Source organism: Hypanus sabinus, chromosome 6 (genome assembly GCF_030144855.1).
Source record: "Hypanus sabinus isolate sHypSab1 chromosome 6, sHypSab1.hap1, whole genome shotgun sequence".
Taxonomy (NCBI): Eukaryota; Metazoa; Chordata; class Chondrichthyes; order Myliobatiformes; family Dasyatidae; genus Hypanus; species Hypanus sabinus.
In genome coordinates, this window is record NC_082711.1 from 103,642,763 (window position 1) to 103,660,730 (window position 17,968).

General features: G+C 39.8%; 1 protein-coding gene across 1 annotated transcript; it reads left to right on the top strand.

Annotated features, from left to right (window-relative positions):
• Positions 1-15,861: 15,861 nt before the first annotated feature.
• On the top strand, positions 15,862-17,056 carry LOC132395179 (interleukin-6-like). The gene is made up of 5 exons (XM_059971474.1): positions 15,862-15,877; positions 15,973-16,121; positions 16,241-16,354; positions 16,638-16,784; positions 16,883-17,056. The coding sequence occupies exons 1-5, from the start codon at positions 15,862-15,864 to the stop codon at positions 17,054-17,056; spliced, it is 600 nt and encodes a 199-aa protein (XP_059827457.1).
• The last annotated feature ends 912 nt before the right edge of the window (positions 17,057-17,968 follow it).

The window sequence follows — 17,968 nt, forward strand, 5'->3', positions numbered from 1 at the left end:
GGGCAACCAAAATACTCCTTACCTAAATTGATGCAATCCTCTGAACAATATGGTCAATTATCAGGATACAAGATCAACATAGATAAAACCAAATTACTTTCATATTACTATAGCCCACCATGAGAAATTGAAAGTCGACAGCCCTGGGCATGGCAAACCGAGTCTTTCAAATATTTGGGCATCATTACGCCAAAAGATTTAGCAAAATTATCAGAATGTAATTATCAGCCTTTATATAAAGAAAATTAAGGAAGCTGTGGCAAGATGGAGCCAGATTCCTTTTTTCAGTCTCTGTTCAAGGATTGAGTCTATTAAAATGAATATACTGCCCAGACTGTTATATCTCTTTCAGACCCTACCAATAGAGATGAATCAAAATCAATTTAATGAATGGAACAAGATGCTATCAAGGTATATTTGGCAGGATAAAAGGCCTAGAGTTCGTCTCAAAACTTTGCAATTAGCAAAGGAAAAGGGGGGATGGGGCTTGCCTTCTCTTAGAGATTATGATTTTGCAGCACAGTTGAGAGCTGTGATATGTTGGTGCAACCCATCATATGACGCTGAATGGAAAAACATTGAGGAGCGGGTACTTCCCATCCCCATACAAGCAATTTTGGCTGATAACAACCTGCAAAGGTACATAAATACAATTGATAACCCATGGGTGAAATTGACTCTTAAAATATGGAAAAGTACTATAAAAGAATATAATCTAGAGGGAGATATTGAAATTCTTAAATGGTGTGCATATGGCTCTGATTTTACACCAAATAAATTGGATGCTAGATTTAAGGACTGGACAGCTAAAGGAATAACAGTTCTTTGCAACATAATGAAAGAAGGAACACTGTTAGTTTTGAAATGATTAAAGAGAAACACTTATTAGAAAAAAAAGATTTTTATCGGTATTTACAGATGCGACTATGTTTTTTAAGATTCTTAAAAATGTAATCAAGGCAAATACATGCTTGATAGAGCTCTTTAGAAAAGCATATAATTCAGATAATGGTAGTAGAATCATTTCAAGCATGTATAAGGGGTTGTCAAATCTTAAAACACATTCGACTTCATACATTAAAACAAAATGGGAGAAGGACGGAGGGATAATTATATCTGAAGAAGAATGGACAACAATATGGAGATCTCAATGGAAGTGTACCAATTCACAGAAATGGAGGGAGTTTGGATGGAAAAACTTGATAAGATGTTTTATTACACCCTCTCAGAAATCCCATTATGATAGTAATCTCCCTGTTTGCTGGAGAAATTGTGGAAATCAAAATGCAAATCATTATCATATTTTTTGGGACTGCTCTATTATCAAAAACTATTGGAGGGGGATACACAATGCCCTACGAGAGATCTTTAAATGTGAAATATTCTTGGAGAGCAAGACAATATATTGTGGATATGTACCTCAAGAATGGCTGAAAAGAGATAAATATTTAATGAATATACTGTTGGTGGCTGGTAAAAAGACTCTTACTAGGAAATGGTTATCACAGGAGAGCCCAACTTTAAATACATGGATGGAAATTACAATGGACATTTACAAAATGGAGAAGATAATAGCAACTGTTAATCGTAAGCTGGAACAATTTGATTCATATTGGGTAAAATGGTTTAACTACATAATGCCTCATAGGCCTGATTTTATTCTCACAAATCAATGAATATGTTGTAAAAAATAATCACTCCCTACTTGTACATAGTTCTTTCCTTTTGCTGGTTTTTCTTTCCACTCTTTTCTATAAGTGCATACCCCAGATAAATACTTTGTGGAGATTTGTGATATATATGATTATATGATGTATATGTACAATGTCTGAAATACATCTTATGGAAAAGTGTTTTTGATGAACTTCAATAAAAAAAGAAATTACCAAAAAAAGGAATGAGACAGGGCAGGTTACAGATGTGTCATCACGAGAGTCTGAATATCTGCTGTGTGCCTGGAGGCCTAGGATCTTTGTGATCTTTAGACACAGAACTGGAAAAAAAGCAATGTAACAGACATATTCTAACATAATAAACCAATGAGTTGTTTGTTATGCATCTCCGCTGACTGGGAAAACGGAGACAGACTGTGGAATGTCGAATACCAGGTGAAACACGAAGTCTTTGGGTTAACTGCAAGTTTGTGTGTCAGGTCATTTCATTTAATACATTTTTTTAAAACAGCAAGCACAGTAGAGTAGGAAATGATTAAAACTGAATAACAAACAATGGTTTGGGGTGAGGACTAGGTAAATGCGTAAGTGTGAGGGGTTGCGGAGAGCTGAGTCACAACACTTCCTTCCGTGCGGTGGCAGAAATGTCAACACAGCGTTCAAAAGCTGAGCGCTCCACTTTCAATTGAATTAACGTATGTTTAGCACAAATAGAAGAAGAGTTAACCAATTGAAAATATTTCTCCCATTTCTCTATAGGTAAAGAAATATGAAGTTCCTTCTCCCATTCATTTTTAATTTTATCAGATATACCTGACTGTAAATTTTAGGCTTAAACAGTTATCAAAAGGGTTTAATAGCAATCATTTATGAAATGATTATGAAAATACCATCTGATATATCTGAGCGCTCCAAGAGTTGAGTATCGGGCTCTATGGGGGGCGGGGGGGGGGGGTCTGAGAAAATCAGGACTATGAAAGATTAGAAATATTGTGTTGTGGTGGAGACAAGCAGTCAGGGCACCAGATGGGCTTGGGGGAGGATGAGTTTGGTAAATCAAGGGAGTGGGAAAAGAAGCTTTCAGTTATTTAATATCATCAACGGTGTTTGACAGAATTGACAAGAAGCACACAACCATTTCGGTAATGTCAGAGACTGGTGATCTCAATAGGTTTCAATAGGTACATTTAATGTCAGAGAAATGCATAGAGTATACATCCTGATATTTTTTTTCTTCACAAACATCCACGAAATCAGAGGGGTGCCCCAAAGAATGAATGATAGTTGAATGTTACAACCCCATACCTACCCCTGCCGCCAGCTTCCCCTCCCATGCACAGGCAAATCTCCTGGAATTTTCAAAGAAAACAACCTAGATTTTACAGAGAATGGTGTTTAAAACAAAAAAAATTATTCAGTGAGCAACAGTTCTGTGGGTGAAAATGCCTTGTTAACGAGAGATCAGAGGAAAATAGCCAGGCTGGTTCAAACTGACAGGAAGGTGACAGTAATTCAAATGGTGGCATCTGTTAGCCTCGTGAGACCATGGATCTGCGGCTGAAATGGATTCCAGGACACAGGCAAGGTTTATGGAAGACCAGGGCAATGTTGTATGGAAGACTAGCAGTTGCCCATGCAGCAAGTCACCCCTCTCCACGTCACTGATGTTGTGCAAGGAAAGGGCAAGGGCAGATACAGCTTGGCACCAGTGTCTTCGCAGGAGTTGCCAGAAAGAGGTTGAAGACCACGTCGAACTGCCTTAGGGACTCCAGCTCCGGATTTGTCCTCAGTGTTGACTCCCGAAGCATTTCTCATGAGTGGGTATGGCCGCAAGGCAGCGGAGTTTGAAATCAAAGTTTTCCCTTTCTTAGATGGACTGCCTTCCCAGGCTGACAAGCTCCATGTACCCAAATTCAAATAACTACGTGTTAAAACAGTGGTTTGCAGAAGAGCATCTCTGAATGTACATGTGAAACCTGGAACCTGGAAGTGGATGGGTGACAGCAGCGGAAGATCACAAACATACATGGAGTGGCCACTTTATTAGGTACCGCCTGTACATCTGCATATCATGTCACTCCTCAGCCTCCAATGCTTTGGAGAAAACAAGCCAAATTTGTGCAACTTCTACTTATAGGGAATGCCCTCTAACCCAGCCAAGTTACTTTTCAATCCACTCTGGCAAATATCCACAGATCCCATGTGCCATAATCTTCTGATCCAAATTATTATGAGGTACTTTGTTCAACACTTTACCGAATTCTGTCTGAAGATTATTTTCACTGACCTCTCTGCATCAATCATCTTTGTTAACTCCTTAAAAAAAAAATCAAGTTTAAGACCAGACCTCCCCCATACAATGCTATGCTGGGCATTTCTAAAAAGTCTATGCTCTTCCAGATACATAATTCTTGTCCTTAAAAATCTTTGGTGATAAGTTCCTTATCAATAGAGGGTTCAGAAGTGGAGAGAATGAACAATTTCAAGTTCTTGGCTGTCAATATCTCTGAGGATATCTGGCACGCAACAGATTGATGCAGCTATAAAGACTGCAAAACAGTGACTATCTTTCATTAGGATTTTGAGGAGATTAGGTTTGTCAAACAAAACACTCGGCAATTTCTGTGAATGTACTGTGGAGAGCATTCTGATTGGCTGATTGAAATAAGTTACAGAAACTTGTAAACATAGTCAGCACTACCATGGGTACCAGCCTCTGTAGTATCTAAGACATCTTTAATGAACGATGCCTTAGGAAGACAACACCCAGGACATACCCTCTTCACATTGTTACCATCAGGAAGGGTATACAGAAGCCTGTTAGCACACACTCAGTGATTCAGGAACAGCTTCTTCCTCTCTGCCACCCGATTGCTAAATGGACATTAACCCCACAAACAATGCCTCACTACTTTTTATTTCTGACTATTTGCACTACTTACTTTAACTTAGCTATTTTATATATAAGAATATATATATAATGTAACTCAGTTTTTTCTCTATACTTATCATGTATTTCATTGTACTGCTGTTGTAAAGTTAACAAATTTTACAACAAATGCTAATGATATTAAATCTGATTCCAATTCAATGTTGTAAGGTGTCCCAATGAGTAATTTCACAGTTTATCGATATTGACCTTCTTGAACAAAGAAATAGTAATCTCTCATCCTCTGGGACCTCCTGTGCGGCTAATGAGGATACAAATGTTTCTACAAAGACCCTAGTTATCTGCTTTCTTCCATCTCTCTACAATCTAGGATAAATCCCTTCAGGCACTGGCGACTTCATCTAACTTGATGTTTTGGTATAGCTCTACACCTCTTCCTCAATCTCCAAATATATCAGACCACTTCTTGACCTTGCTACCTCTACGTCATTAGAGAATACTGATGTGAAGTATTCATTTAGTACCTTGCCCACTTTCTCTGGTTCTGGGTATAAATTCCCTGTTTTGTGCTCGAGTAGACGTAACCTCTCTAATTGCTCTTTGCTTTTTAATGAACATTATAAAATGGCTGGGAATTCTCTTTAATCCTATCCACCAGAAATATTTCAAGGCCCCTTTTATCCCTCTACTACCCTATTGATCATTTCTCCGGCTTCCTTGATATTTGTCAAAGTCCCGACTGATGTTACAATTCTAAACATTACATACACTTTTTTCGCTTTTGGACTAAATTTTCAACATCTCTCGTCATCCAGGTTTTCTGAGATTTGCCATCTTTGTCTTTCTATGATATATAATAAATACATAACAATATTAAAATAAATAAAATAAGAAGTAATTATTAATGATTACACTGGGTATATTTGCTCATGGCTCAGGTAATAATCCAGAGATTGTTAACTTCATGATTCTACTTTTTTAATGTTACTCTGGCCCATTCTAGTTCATCTGAAGCTCAAAGTAGATACCCCTTACTCTGACACCAAGTGGGCAAGATGGCTCATGCTTCAGAACAGTGTCTATCACTCTAACCCCACTGTCTCCTACTACAATTATCTTCCTTCTTATTTTCCCAACCAGCATGTCTTCCATTACCCCCGTCAGTCTGCTTGGTGTCTCTGCAGTTATACCCAAGGACTACAACATCAATTGGACAATTGCAGGATCAATGCCTTTGGATCCATGTAATTCCCTCATTCAGTGTCTCATCATCTTGCTTCCATGTGTCAATTCTGCAGTGTTTAGTAGTTTATGGAGTGGCTGCTTCCTGGGGCTAATGACCAGGTAACCTTTACTCTCCCTTCTGTCACTCAACGTCTGCAGCTCAGTTCGAGCTGAAGCTTCTTGAGTTGCAGACATTTGCTACAAATGGAGTCACTTGGAGAATAATGTCCATAATCTCCCACGTGCCACAGCACCAGCACATCTCTTGTTCTACTATAGATAAATATAGACTTATGTAATTGAATTAGGTGATCAAATTATTTGCCTCATCTGATTTACTGCATTACTTAAATTAAGACCATGAAACTTGGAACAGAATCAGGCCATTCGATCCATCGATTCTGCTCTGTTATTTGATCATGGCTGATCCATTTCTCCCCCAACTCCATTCTCTGCCCTTCTCTCCATAACCTTTAATGCCCTGACTTATCAAGAATTTTCAGCCGCTGTCTTAAATATACTGAATGACCTGGCCTCCACAGCTGCCTGTGGCAACAAATTTCACAGATTCATCATTCCCTTGCTAAAGAAATTCCTCTTTTATCTCCATTGTAAATGAACATTCATCAATTTTGAAGTTTTGCCCTCTGGTCCCAGATCCCACCCCCTCATCTCTGTAAACAACTCCACATTTAGTCTATTTATCCCTTTCAACACTCCATAGGTTTCTCTGAGATACCTCCTCATTCTTCTAATTTCCAGCGAGAATAGACCCAGAGTCATCACATTGTCCTCATATGATAAGCTTTTCAATCCCAGAATCATTATTGTGAACCTCCTTTGAACTCTTTCCAATGTCAGCACAACCTATTTTAGAAAAGGGGCCCAAATCTGCTCACAATAGTCCCAGTGTGAACTCATCAGTATCTTATAAAGCCTCAGCATTACTTTCTTGTTTTTATATTCTAGTCCTCCCAAAATGAATGCTAACATTACTTTTGCCTTCCTCACCACCGAATCAACTAATAAGTTAACCTTTAGGGAATTTTGCACAAGGACTCCCAAGTCCCTTTGCACCTCAGATTTTTGAATTTTCTCCCCATTCATAGAATAGTCTGTGCATTTATTCCTTTCACCAAAGTGCATGACCACAAACTTCCCGACACTGTATTCTGTCTTCTTTGTCCATTCTCCTAATCTGTCTGTCCTTCTGCAGGCTTCCTGCTTTCTCAAAACACCTGCTCTTCAACCTAACTTCATATCATCTGCAAACTCAGGCACAGAGCCATCAATTCCATCATCCAAATCAACAACATAACAATGCAAAATAAGTGTCCGAACCACGACCCCTGCTGAACACCAATAGTCACTGGCAGAGAAACAGAAAAGGGTTCCTCTATTTCCACTCTTTGCCTTCTCCCAATGCTTTATCCATGCTGCTATCTCAAAGTCAAAAAATATTTATTATCAAAGAATGCATAAATTATTCCTGCAATACACTGGGCTCCTATCTTGTTATGCAGCCTCATGTGTAAGTACACAACATCACCGATTCTTCTTTCTCTATGCTCCTTGTTATTTCTTCAAAGAACTCCCACATATCTGTCAGACAAGACTATCCTTTAAGGGAACCGTGCTTTCTTTGACCTACTTTATCACGTGCCTCCAAGTATCCTAAAACCTCATCATTAGCCACCGACTCCACCATCTTCCCAGTGACTGAGGTCAGGCTAACTGGCCTAAAATTTCCTAGCTTCTCCCTCCCTTCTTGAAGGGTGGAGAGACATTTGCAATTTTCCAATCCTCTGGAACCATCCTAGAATCTAGGGTTTCTGTAAGGATAATTACCAATGTCTCGTCAATCTCTTCAGCAACATCTTTCAGAACTCTTGGCTGTAGTCCATCTGGACCAGATGACTTCTCTACCTTCAGAGCTTTAAGCCACATCATCTGAGTAACCCTTGAAAACTGCGATATAGCCCTAACTTATTTACAGGACAATTTATATTGACTAATTATTCTACACGGTGTATTTTAAATTGTGAGAGGGGACTGGAGCAGCTAGGAAAAACTCACACATTACAGAGGATGAACGTGCAGAGACTCCTTAAAGAGAATACCGAATTGAACTCTGAACTCTGATGCCCCGAGCTGTAATAATGGCACGTTGACTGCTGTCGTGCCATGGTGCCCGTGGTAGGTTAGTGATTGGCACACACTATTACAGCTCAGTGTGCCACCCAGAATTTCGTTCTATATAATGATAGCAAATAAACACAAAGAACATCATTTATTATTTTACCATCATTAAAATGTAGAGAAAGTTATTCAGATTACAGACAGAGTTTTTCTATAAATAAGAACAAAAAGGAAAACTTTATACCTCATTCGCCTTTGTTAGGGAGTATTCTGGACTTCACGTGAACATAGTAGATATTAATTCAAACAAGAACCAGTCTTCAGTTATTGATGTAAAATGTAAATTGCAAGCAGTAAATTGATGTTAAAAGCACAGGCTAGACTCCAGACTAAGAGGTGTGGATATCAAAATGGTGACCATGTGATTCTCACATGTGCATCCGCCAGTCATTAAGACTACGATGTTGTGTTCGTTGGCCACCATCAAACCAGACTACATGGCTTAATGATTAGCAGCTTTGTGACTTGAGTAGCAGCCGGTGAACTCAGCTGATGCCATCACCTAATATATCGAACGTGGTCATAGGTACAGATGCAATCAATAGATAATGTACTGTGTACTCAGAGAATCAGCTCACACAAATAAGATCCTTGGGCATCTGGCTCCCTGTCTTTAGAAGGTTTTGGAATATATATGTCAATTAGTTTGTCCCAGCGTTCAAACGTGTCTCCCTCTGTAGAGATGAAATTGAATGGAAGCATTGTCAACCCAAAAGGTGTACAAGATATTAAGAGGAATAGACAGAGTGGACAGCCAGCGCCTCTTCCCCAGGGCACCACTGCTCAGTACAAGAGGACATGGCTTTAAGGTAAGAGGAGGGAAGTTCAAGGGGGGGATATTAGAGGAAGGTTTTTCATTCAGAGAGTGGTTGATGCGTGGAATGCACTGCCTGAGTCAGTGGTGGAGGCAGATACACTAGTAAAGTTTAAGAGACTACTAGACAGGTATATGGAGGAATTTAAGGTGGGGGGTTATATGGGAGGCAGGGTTTGAGGGTCGGCACAACATTATGGGCCTAAGGGCCTGTAATCTGCTGTACTATTCTATGTTCTCTTTTCAAATTAGCAAAGTAAGCAATGTCATCATAACTCTTGAAATTGTATTGTATCATCTACTGATTTTAAAGGAACTTTTGAGTTTAAGAGACTCTATTGTGAGTGTGTCCAGAAGAATGCCTGCTGGTTGTGATGGATAAAGACTTCTACATGTATCACCAGCTTCAGTATCTCTCTGGTCACTTCGATCACAGTCACAACAGCTTCAACAGCATAGAGCACTTAGTTTGTGCCCTGATGTGGAAGAACAGATTTGTTCTCCAGTTTTGTTTTCCAAATGAGATTGTCACTTTGTTGCCTCTGAGTTATTGCAGGTGGTTATGAAAAATATGAGGATATTGCAATTTGGAATGCAGATTGACGCCAAAATCATTTTATGCTAGTACTTTAAAATGTAGATAAGTGGAAGGTGAGCACATTAGTCTTAGTCCTGAAATAAAGAAAATTTTGAAAATCTGTGGTGTATAAACGGAATATTCCAAAATTTCAAAAATCTGCCAAAGTTCAATTGCCTTCTTCTATACTAATTGTTCCATTTTGATGGCTATTTTTTCACAGTCATCAACAGACCCAGAGGCAATGTATCCAGAATTCTAAGAGAATAAAAGGAGGAAAAACCAAAGAATGGCAATTTAAACCCTTAGGTCTTTCAGTAACGTTCAATTTGATCACAGCTGGCCATCCACTTCAGTTCTTGATCTCTGAAGCATCAGAAAGTCTACCTCCTTCCTGATATTTTTAGTGATTTAGCTTCCCTTGCTTTCTGCACTAGAGAATGTTGTAGGTTCACTAGCCTCTGGCTGAAGTATCTTCTGATTTCAGTTCTAAATGGCACACCTTACATTCATTTCATCATGTTTGTATTTAAATGGTTTACATGAGAGCCACTCTCATTCTTCCCGACTCCGGTGAACATAAGCCTAACTGATCCATTCTATACTGTCAGTCATGCCTTCCTGGGAATCAGTGTAGTAACCGTCGTGGAACTTTCAATTGCCAAAAACATCCTTCCTCTGACACAAGGCCTAAGCTCCAATGGAGTCTGATCTAGGTCCTGTGCAATTGCAGTAAACTGTCCTCATTCTTGTCCTTGAGTCTTGTCACCATGAAGGGGAACAAATCACCTCCATTGCTAACTCCTTTCCGCAATTGGTTATCAGGGACAACCAGGTGTCCGTTTACTGCAACCTTTCTCACTCTATCACCATGCAGATAATCTCCCTTTTTGTTTTTGAAACAAAGTGGTTAACATGACACTTGTAGGAATAGACTAAGTAATAAATATAGCACATAGAGTAGTGCACAGTACAGGCCTTTCAGACCATAAATTTGTGCTAACCCTATAAGCAAGTTCAGGATCAATAAAACGTTTCCTTCCCACACACCCTCCATTTTTGTTTCATCCATTGCCTATCTAATAACCACTAATGGCCCGAATACATTTACCTTCACCACCACCCCTGGCAATCTACCCTCTGTGTATAATAAACTACCCCTAACATCTTCCCTACGCTTCATTCAATCACCTTAAAATTATGCCCTCCCACATTAGGAATCACCTCCCTGGGAAAAGATGCTGACTGTCTTCTCTATCTAAGCCTATAATCATCTTATCAAATCACCTTTGATCCTCCTCGGCTCCAATTGGAAAATCCCAAATTGCTCAACCTTTTTACATAAGACATGCTTTCTCATCCAGAAAGCACACTGGGAGATCTTCTCTCTGCATTCTCTAAACTTTCACATCCTTTTCATAATGAAGCAACCGGAACTGAGCACAATACACCATGTGGTCTAACCAGAGTTTTATAGAGCTGTAACACTACTTTGTGTCTCTTGAACACAATCCCTTGACTTGCAACTAGCACACTCTACATCTCCTTAACCACCCTATCATATTGCAAGACAACTATGTGGCATCTATGGATTTGGACCCCTGGAGCCCACTGTTCCACCACACTTTTAAGAATCTTGCCATTAGCCTTGTACTTTGCCTTCAAGTTTGACATTCCTACGTGTATCATTTTACACTATTCTGGATTGAACTCCATCTGCCACTTCTCAGCTCAGCTCTGCATCCTGTCAACATCCCAGAATAATTTTTGACAAACTTCTACACTATCCACAGCTTTATGTCATCTGCAAACTGAAGAACCCATGCTTTCATTTCCTTATGTGAGTTGTTTATATAAATCACAAAGAGCAAGGGTTCGGAACAGGTCCCTGGGGAACAACACTAGTCCTGGACCTCTCAGCAGAATGCACTCAATCCACCACAACTCACTGCCTTCAGTGAGCAAGACATATCTGAATTCATGCAGCCATGTTTCCCTGGATCCCATGCCTGCTGAATTTCTGAATGAATCTACAATGAGGAACCTTGTCAAATCTCTGTAATGTATTGAGAAAACTACTGGAAATAATTATGAATTTAACAATAATTATGAAGTATTAATGTTAATATAGAGAGGCACAGATCAGTTCAAGTCAGCATAAATTTGTTAGTAGGATTGATTCACCTAATTTGATGTTTACAAGAGGTTACATGGAGGATTCGAAGGAGACAATCACAGGAATTTTGCTCACTTTTAATAAGAGACCGGAGAATCGGTGGACCATGAGGTTAAAGCCATGGAACCACAGAACATTACAGCACAGAAACAGGCCTTTTGGCCCTTCTTGGCTGTGCCGTACTATTTTTCTGTCTAGTCCCACTGACCTGCACCTGGCCCATATCCCTCCATACAACTCTCATCCTTGTACCTGTCCAAGTTTTTCTGAAATGTTAAAAGTGAGCCCACATTTACAACTTCATCTGGCAGCTCATTCATCACTCTCACCATTGTCTGTGTGAAGACGACCCACCATAATGTTTCATTTTAACTTTTCCATGTTCACACTTACCCCACGTCCTTTGGTTTTTTTTCTCCCCTAGCCTCAGTGGAAAAAGCCCACATGCATTCACTCTATCTATACCCATCACAATTTTATATACTTCTTCAAGTTTCCCCTTATTCCTGTACACTCCAGGGAATAGAGCCCTAAGCTATTCAATCTTTCTCTGTAACTCCGTTTCTCAAGTCTTAGCAACATCCTTGTAAACCTTCTCTGCACTCTTTCAACCTTATTAATATACTTTCTGTAATTCAGTGACCAAAACTGTTCACAATACCCCAAATTCACACTCACCAATGCCTTATACAACCTTACCATACCATTCCAACTCTTATACTCAATACTTTCATTTATAAAGGCCAATGCACCAAAAGCATTCTTTACTACCCTATCTACCTGAGATGCCGCTTTTAGGGGATTTTGTATCTGTATTCCCAGATCCCTCTGTTCTACTGCACTCGTCAGTGCCCTACCACTTACCTTGTATGTTCTACTTTGGTCTTCTTTCCAAATTGCAATACCTCACACTTGTCTGTATTAAACTCCATCTGTCATTTTTCAGCCCACTTTTCCAGCCGGTGCAGGTCACTCTGCAAGCTTTGAAAACCTTCCTCACTGTCCACTACACCTCCAATCTTTGTATCATCAGCAAATTTGCTGATCCAATTTATCAAGATTATCATCCAGATCATTTATGTAGATGACATATAACAATGGACCCAACACTGATCCCTGGGACTCACCACTAGTCACAGTCCTCCACTCACAGGAACAATCCTCTACTACCACTCTTTGGCTTCTCTCAATGTCTAATCCAATTTACTAATTCACCATGTATACCTAGTGACTGAATCTGCCTAACTAACCTTCCATGCAGGACCTTGTCAAAGGCCTTACTGAAGTCCATGTGGACAACATCCACTGCCTTCCCTTCATCCACTTTCCTCATAACCTGCTCGAAAAACTCTGATAGATTAGTTAAACATGTCTTACCATGCACAAAGCCGTGTTGACTCTCCCTAATAAGTCCCTGTCTATTTAAATACTTGTTGATCCTATCTCTTAGTACGCCTTCCAATAATTTACCTACAACCGACGTCAAACTTACCGGCCTATAATTTCCCGGAATACTTCTAGAGCCTTTTTTAAGCAATGGAACAACATGAGCCGTTGAAACCCAAGCCAAATAGAGGATACAAGAAGGGATCTGGAGAGGGTGCAGCAAGATGATTACAAGTAGAAAATAAGCTTTAATCTTAAAGAGAATATTTGATTGTGTGCAGAAACAGGTCCTTCGCTGAGTTTAGTTACTTCAATAGCAGAACAGCAGCAAGAGGCAAATGGTCCACATCTGTTATTTCTTATGTTTTGAGCATAAAATCAATGAGAGATATTGTTGGAAGAAATGGGGAAAACAGACTTTTTAATAAGTCAAAATGAAGGTACTTAAAATTAAAATAAATCATACAGTATCTGGAGGGAGATCTTTATCCCGAGAACGTGAAGACATGGAAATCATTATCTTATAATTGGTGTGCACATACAAAGCATGTAAGGCTATAAATATGTTAGTTGCCACAATTTGACTGTTTTGCTCTTTTTCATCCTTTATGGATAATTCACTCAATAGATTCTTTCTGTGATTCTTAGAAAAAGTATACAAACATGTTAGAAACATAGGAAATGTTATGACAATAATGTAATCATATTAGACAAAATTCCAGCATAGTAATGAAACTACTGTATGTTTTAATATATTTAATAAATGAAGATATTATAATTCACATCATTGATCGTCTCAATAAACATATACAGTGCCTTGAAAAAGTATTCAGCGCCTAATCCTTTGTTCACATAAATGAGGATTACAACCAGGGATTTCGATCAATTTAACTGAGAATTTGTATTTGTGAATCTCATGCTCCTCCTTTCACAGTAGAATCCAAAAAGCAGGGAAATTTGTAAATCATGAAAAACTAAAAATTCAAATCTAAATGTAAGCAGTTCAAAAGTATTCATCCCCATTTGCTCAGAGCTTAGCTGAACCACCTCTCACACGTATTACAGCCAGTAGTCTTTTTGAATAGGTCTCTGAGTTTTACACGATGGGATGGAGTAAGATTTCCCCATTCCTCCTTGCAAACTTGCTCAGGCTGTGCAATGTCAGTTGGGGAGCGGAAGTGGACAGCAATCCTCGAGTCTTGCCAGAGACACTCTATCAAGTAGAGGTTATAACTCTGACTGGACCACTCAAGGATATCAATTTTCTTCACTTGAAGCCATTCCATGATTGCTCTAGCTTTGGGCTTTGGGTCAATGAAAGCTGAAAGACAAACTTTCTCCCCAGATTAAGCTTTCTGGCAGAAGCTAGGAGGATTTTATCCAGGATCTCTCTATATTAATCCAGGATCTCTCTGGTCATCGATCCTGACCAGAGCTCCAGTTCCTGCTGCTGAAAAGCATTCCCATAGTATGATGCTAGCAACACACTTTATGCTAGAGATGGTGTTACCTGGCTCCTGTGTATTATTAGATTTACACTACACATACCACTTTCCATTGAGGTTAAAAAGTTTCATTTTAGTCTCATACAATTATAAGACATTCTTCCACATTTTGGCTGTATATTGCAAAGTCTTTATGGGCAGGTATATCCCTTTTATTCAGTGGTGTGTGTTACATAAATCTAATACTGTGCATCATCCAGGTAACACCATCCCTATTGTAAATTATGGTGAAGATAACATCGTGCTATGGGAATGCTTTCAGCAATAACACCTGGAAATCCGATCAGGATAGATGGGAACATGAAAGCTGCTAAATATTGAGAGATCCTGCATAAAACCTGCCTCTGCCAGCAAACGAAAACTGGGGAGAATGTTTGTCTTTCAGCAGGACAATGATCGGAAGCACACTGACAGAGCAACCATGGATTGGGTTCAAATGAGGAAAACGGATGTTCCTGAGTGGGCCAGTTCAGTATTGTTCTTGATCCAATTGAATGTCTCTGGCAAAGCCTCAAGATTGCTGGTCACAGCCACTCCCCAACTAACCTGGCACAGTTTGAGCAAACCTGTAAGGAGGAATAGGTAAATCTTCTGCAAAGCTGATTGAGACTTACCCAAAAAGACAATTGGCTGTAATAGCTGTGACAGGTGGTTCAACTAAGTGCTCAGCAAAGGGGATGAATACTTTCAAACTACTGACATTTCAGTTTTTGAAATTTTAGTTTTTTATGCTCTGCAACTAACCCTTTTTTTTGAAATTCATTATGAAAAAGGTGTATGTGATTGTCAAATAAGAATTGTCAATTAATCAAAATCCCTGCTTGTAATATTGATTAATGTGAACGAAGAGTTGGGGGCTGAATACTTTTTCATGAAACTGTACAGCACGATCAGGAAGTTTGAACCGAGACTCATTGATAATTTTAAATTCAAACCATAAACATGTAATCGATATTAAGCAATTAGATTCCGATTCCTGTTCCTTCATACTAGAACATTATTTTTGTTGGGTGTAGTGATTTTGCAGTGACTCTTTTCTGTCTATACGAGTGATCAGTTCTCAAAATTTAATTAAAGGGTTTCGTAATATTGCGGGCTCCATTTGACGGTTATGAAAGGTGAACGATTGGTATCGTCACTGGGCATTTCCACGTTTGACAATCACGCCGATCAAACACGATTATCCTGATCGATCACGTCAGAAGGAAGAGAACTGGAGTGGAAGTCATCTTCAACGTAGCGGAAGGACAGCCACATGGGAAGGAAGAATCCAACAGTGACTAATAGGTGCTGTAACACAAACATTGCGAAAAAAAATTAGTAATTCGCTTTTCCCCAAAGGGGGCGATTAATAAATAGTGGGGAGAATGGAGCTTGGGGAGTTAAAGATCGAACACCTTTGTACGGGGAGGACAACATGGGACTTGCTGAAAGTCAGTGAATAAAGCTTCCGGTTATCAGTTCAACACATTTCGGAGCGGTTGCAGGAAGCGGGAATTCTTATTCCGTTCTGTCTCTTTCCCTGCAGGTTTTTACCTTCTACTCCTGGTGCTCTGTGGAGGAGTCGCCACTTTCCCGCTGACGGAGCGGACCGCTGCAGCCGCCCCGGGCTGCGCAACCTGCGACTCCCTGGCGCTGGAGATCCAGAGCTCAGCGGCCGAGCTCCGGGATGCTCAGGTGAGTGAGTACGAGGAGGTGAGGGGGTGGCGCCCCGCAGACTTTGTCCTGGTCTTCACTTTGCGGCTCACTTATTCGCTGTCTGATCTCTCTCCACCCCTCCCGTCCCTCTCCCGCAGCTGTGTGAGTATTTCTCCTTCTGTGACGGGGACCAGGGATCGCTGCTCACCCACGACTTCAACCTGCCGCAGATCCGATCTCAGGACCGATGTACAAAGATCAGTTTCCATAAGGTGAGTGAAGCCCGACGGAGCAGCCGTTTCCTTGTAAAGTAGGGCATTTCAGTCTGTGGAAAAGTGTACCTCCAGGGAAAACAAAAAGGAGTAGGCATTTCGTTTGTAGTTTACGATAGTTAGGTTCCAACAAAGCAGCGTTTAAATCGATTTGCACAACCCGGCAAAATTGTCAGTTTTACAAACGAAAGTTCTAGAATGCATATAAATTCAGCTACAAGTCGTCAAAACTGAAGAGCCCGAGCCAAGATGATTTCTTACTTGTAGTATTTTTCCTGTTTAGGAAACGTGCCTGAAAGCGATTGCAAAAGGCCTCCATAAATACAACCCTTTCTTATTGCTGGTGGAAACATCCATCGTGCGTTCAAGTGAACAAATAATATGGATGCGGTCCAGTACCCAACGCCTCGCGGAACTGATAATGCACCAGGTAAGTGTAAACGAAGCGGCGCGATTATGGCTGCGGCAAACCCATCTGAAACTATGGAGACTCAAGTCACAAGCCCTGCTGTCCTCTTTATATTTCAGTTAAATGTCGAGTTTGGCATCAGTACGGTGAGCGAGAGCGAGATGGAATCATCTGCCTTAGGCTTAGTGACAACAACAGAGTGGAACAGACAAGTGAATGCGCATGTCATCCTGCGAGACTTTGTCCGGTTCATGGAGAAATCAGCCCGAGCTCTTCGCTTTATGAGTCTGTGAAAGTGGGATCACCGCTAGAATTGGCAGAACCACTTTTTATATATACCACGATCTATTTATTTATTTATCTATTTATTTCCCAGTGATGAATAACTAGGTGGAGTGAGAGAAACAAAAGAGCGATAACATTAATGAATGGGTTGGCCATGCAAGCCCAACCTCTCTCCGTGATTTCTGCTCCACACCAGGATTTTTTAAATTATCCTGTTAGTATTTGGAGTGGACGTTTCGTTCGCGACTGCTAAAATAGCTTGCTCCTACTGGCACACATATGTCACACGTAGAGTGGTCAGAGCAAAGTCACCTTGGGAGTTTGCAATTTGTTTTCAGTTCTATTAACCGTGCAACGTGGAAAATATGGTTAAACAGAGGCAGTAACCGCCTTAAAGTATGAACGTTCTAGTTCAGCATTTGGTCGTACAATTGTAAAAGTTACAGAGGTTAATCTGTAAAAGAAATGACATTGTAAACTTAAGAAGTTGTATGTTAGCAATTATTTGCAAAATGTTATTTACAGTGTTTAATTTTATTTATATTTATTTTGACTAATTCAACTTTTAGAAATATTTAAAAACGATTGCATTTATTTATTGATATTTATAACGTAGACCATGAGATTATTGTCTTTGTTTTTGAAGTATCAGAACCTTTGATTTGGATATATTTAATAAACTATAAATATGAAAAGATTTCAAGTTAAGTTTCATTCTGGATGTATTATTTTGAAAGATATGTACAGACAGCAAATGTTTCTAGCGATACAGTAAATTTGCTAGAATTTGCAAAAGTAACGCGGAGTGCTTTCTGTGAATCTGGAAGTGATCCCCACAGTACTTCTGTACCACGGAGAGCGTTCTAACTGGCATCGCCAACCGGTAATGCGGGGGATGGGGGATTGGTGCCGCAGAGAGT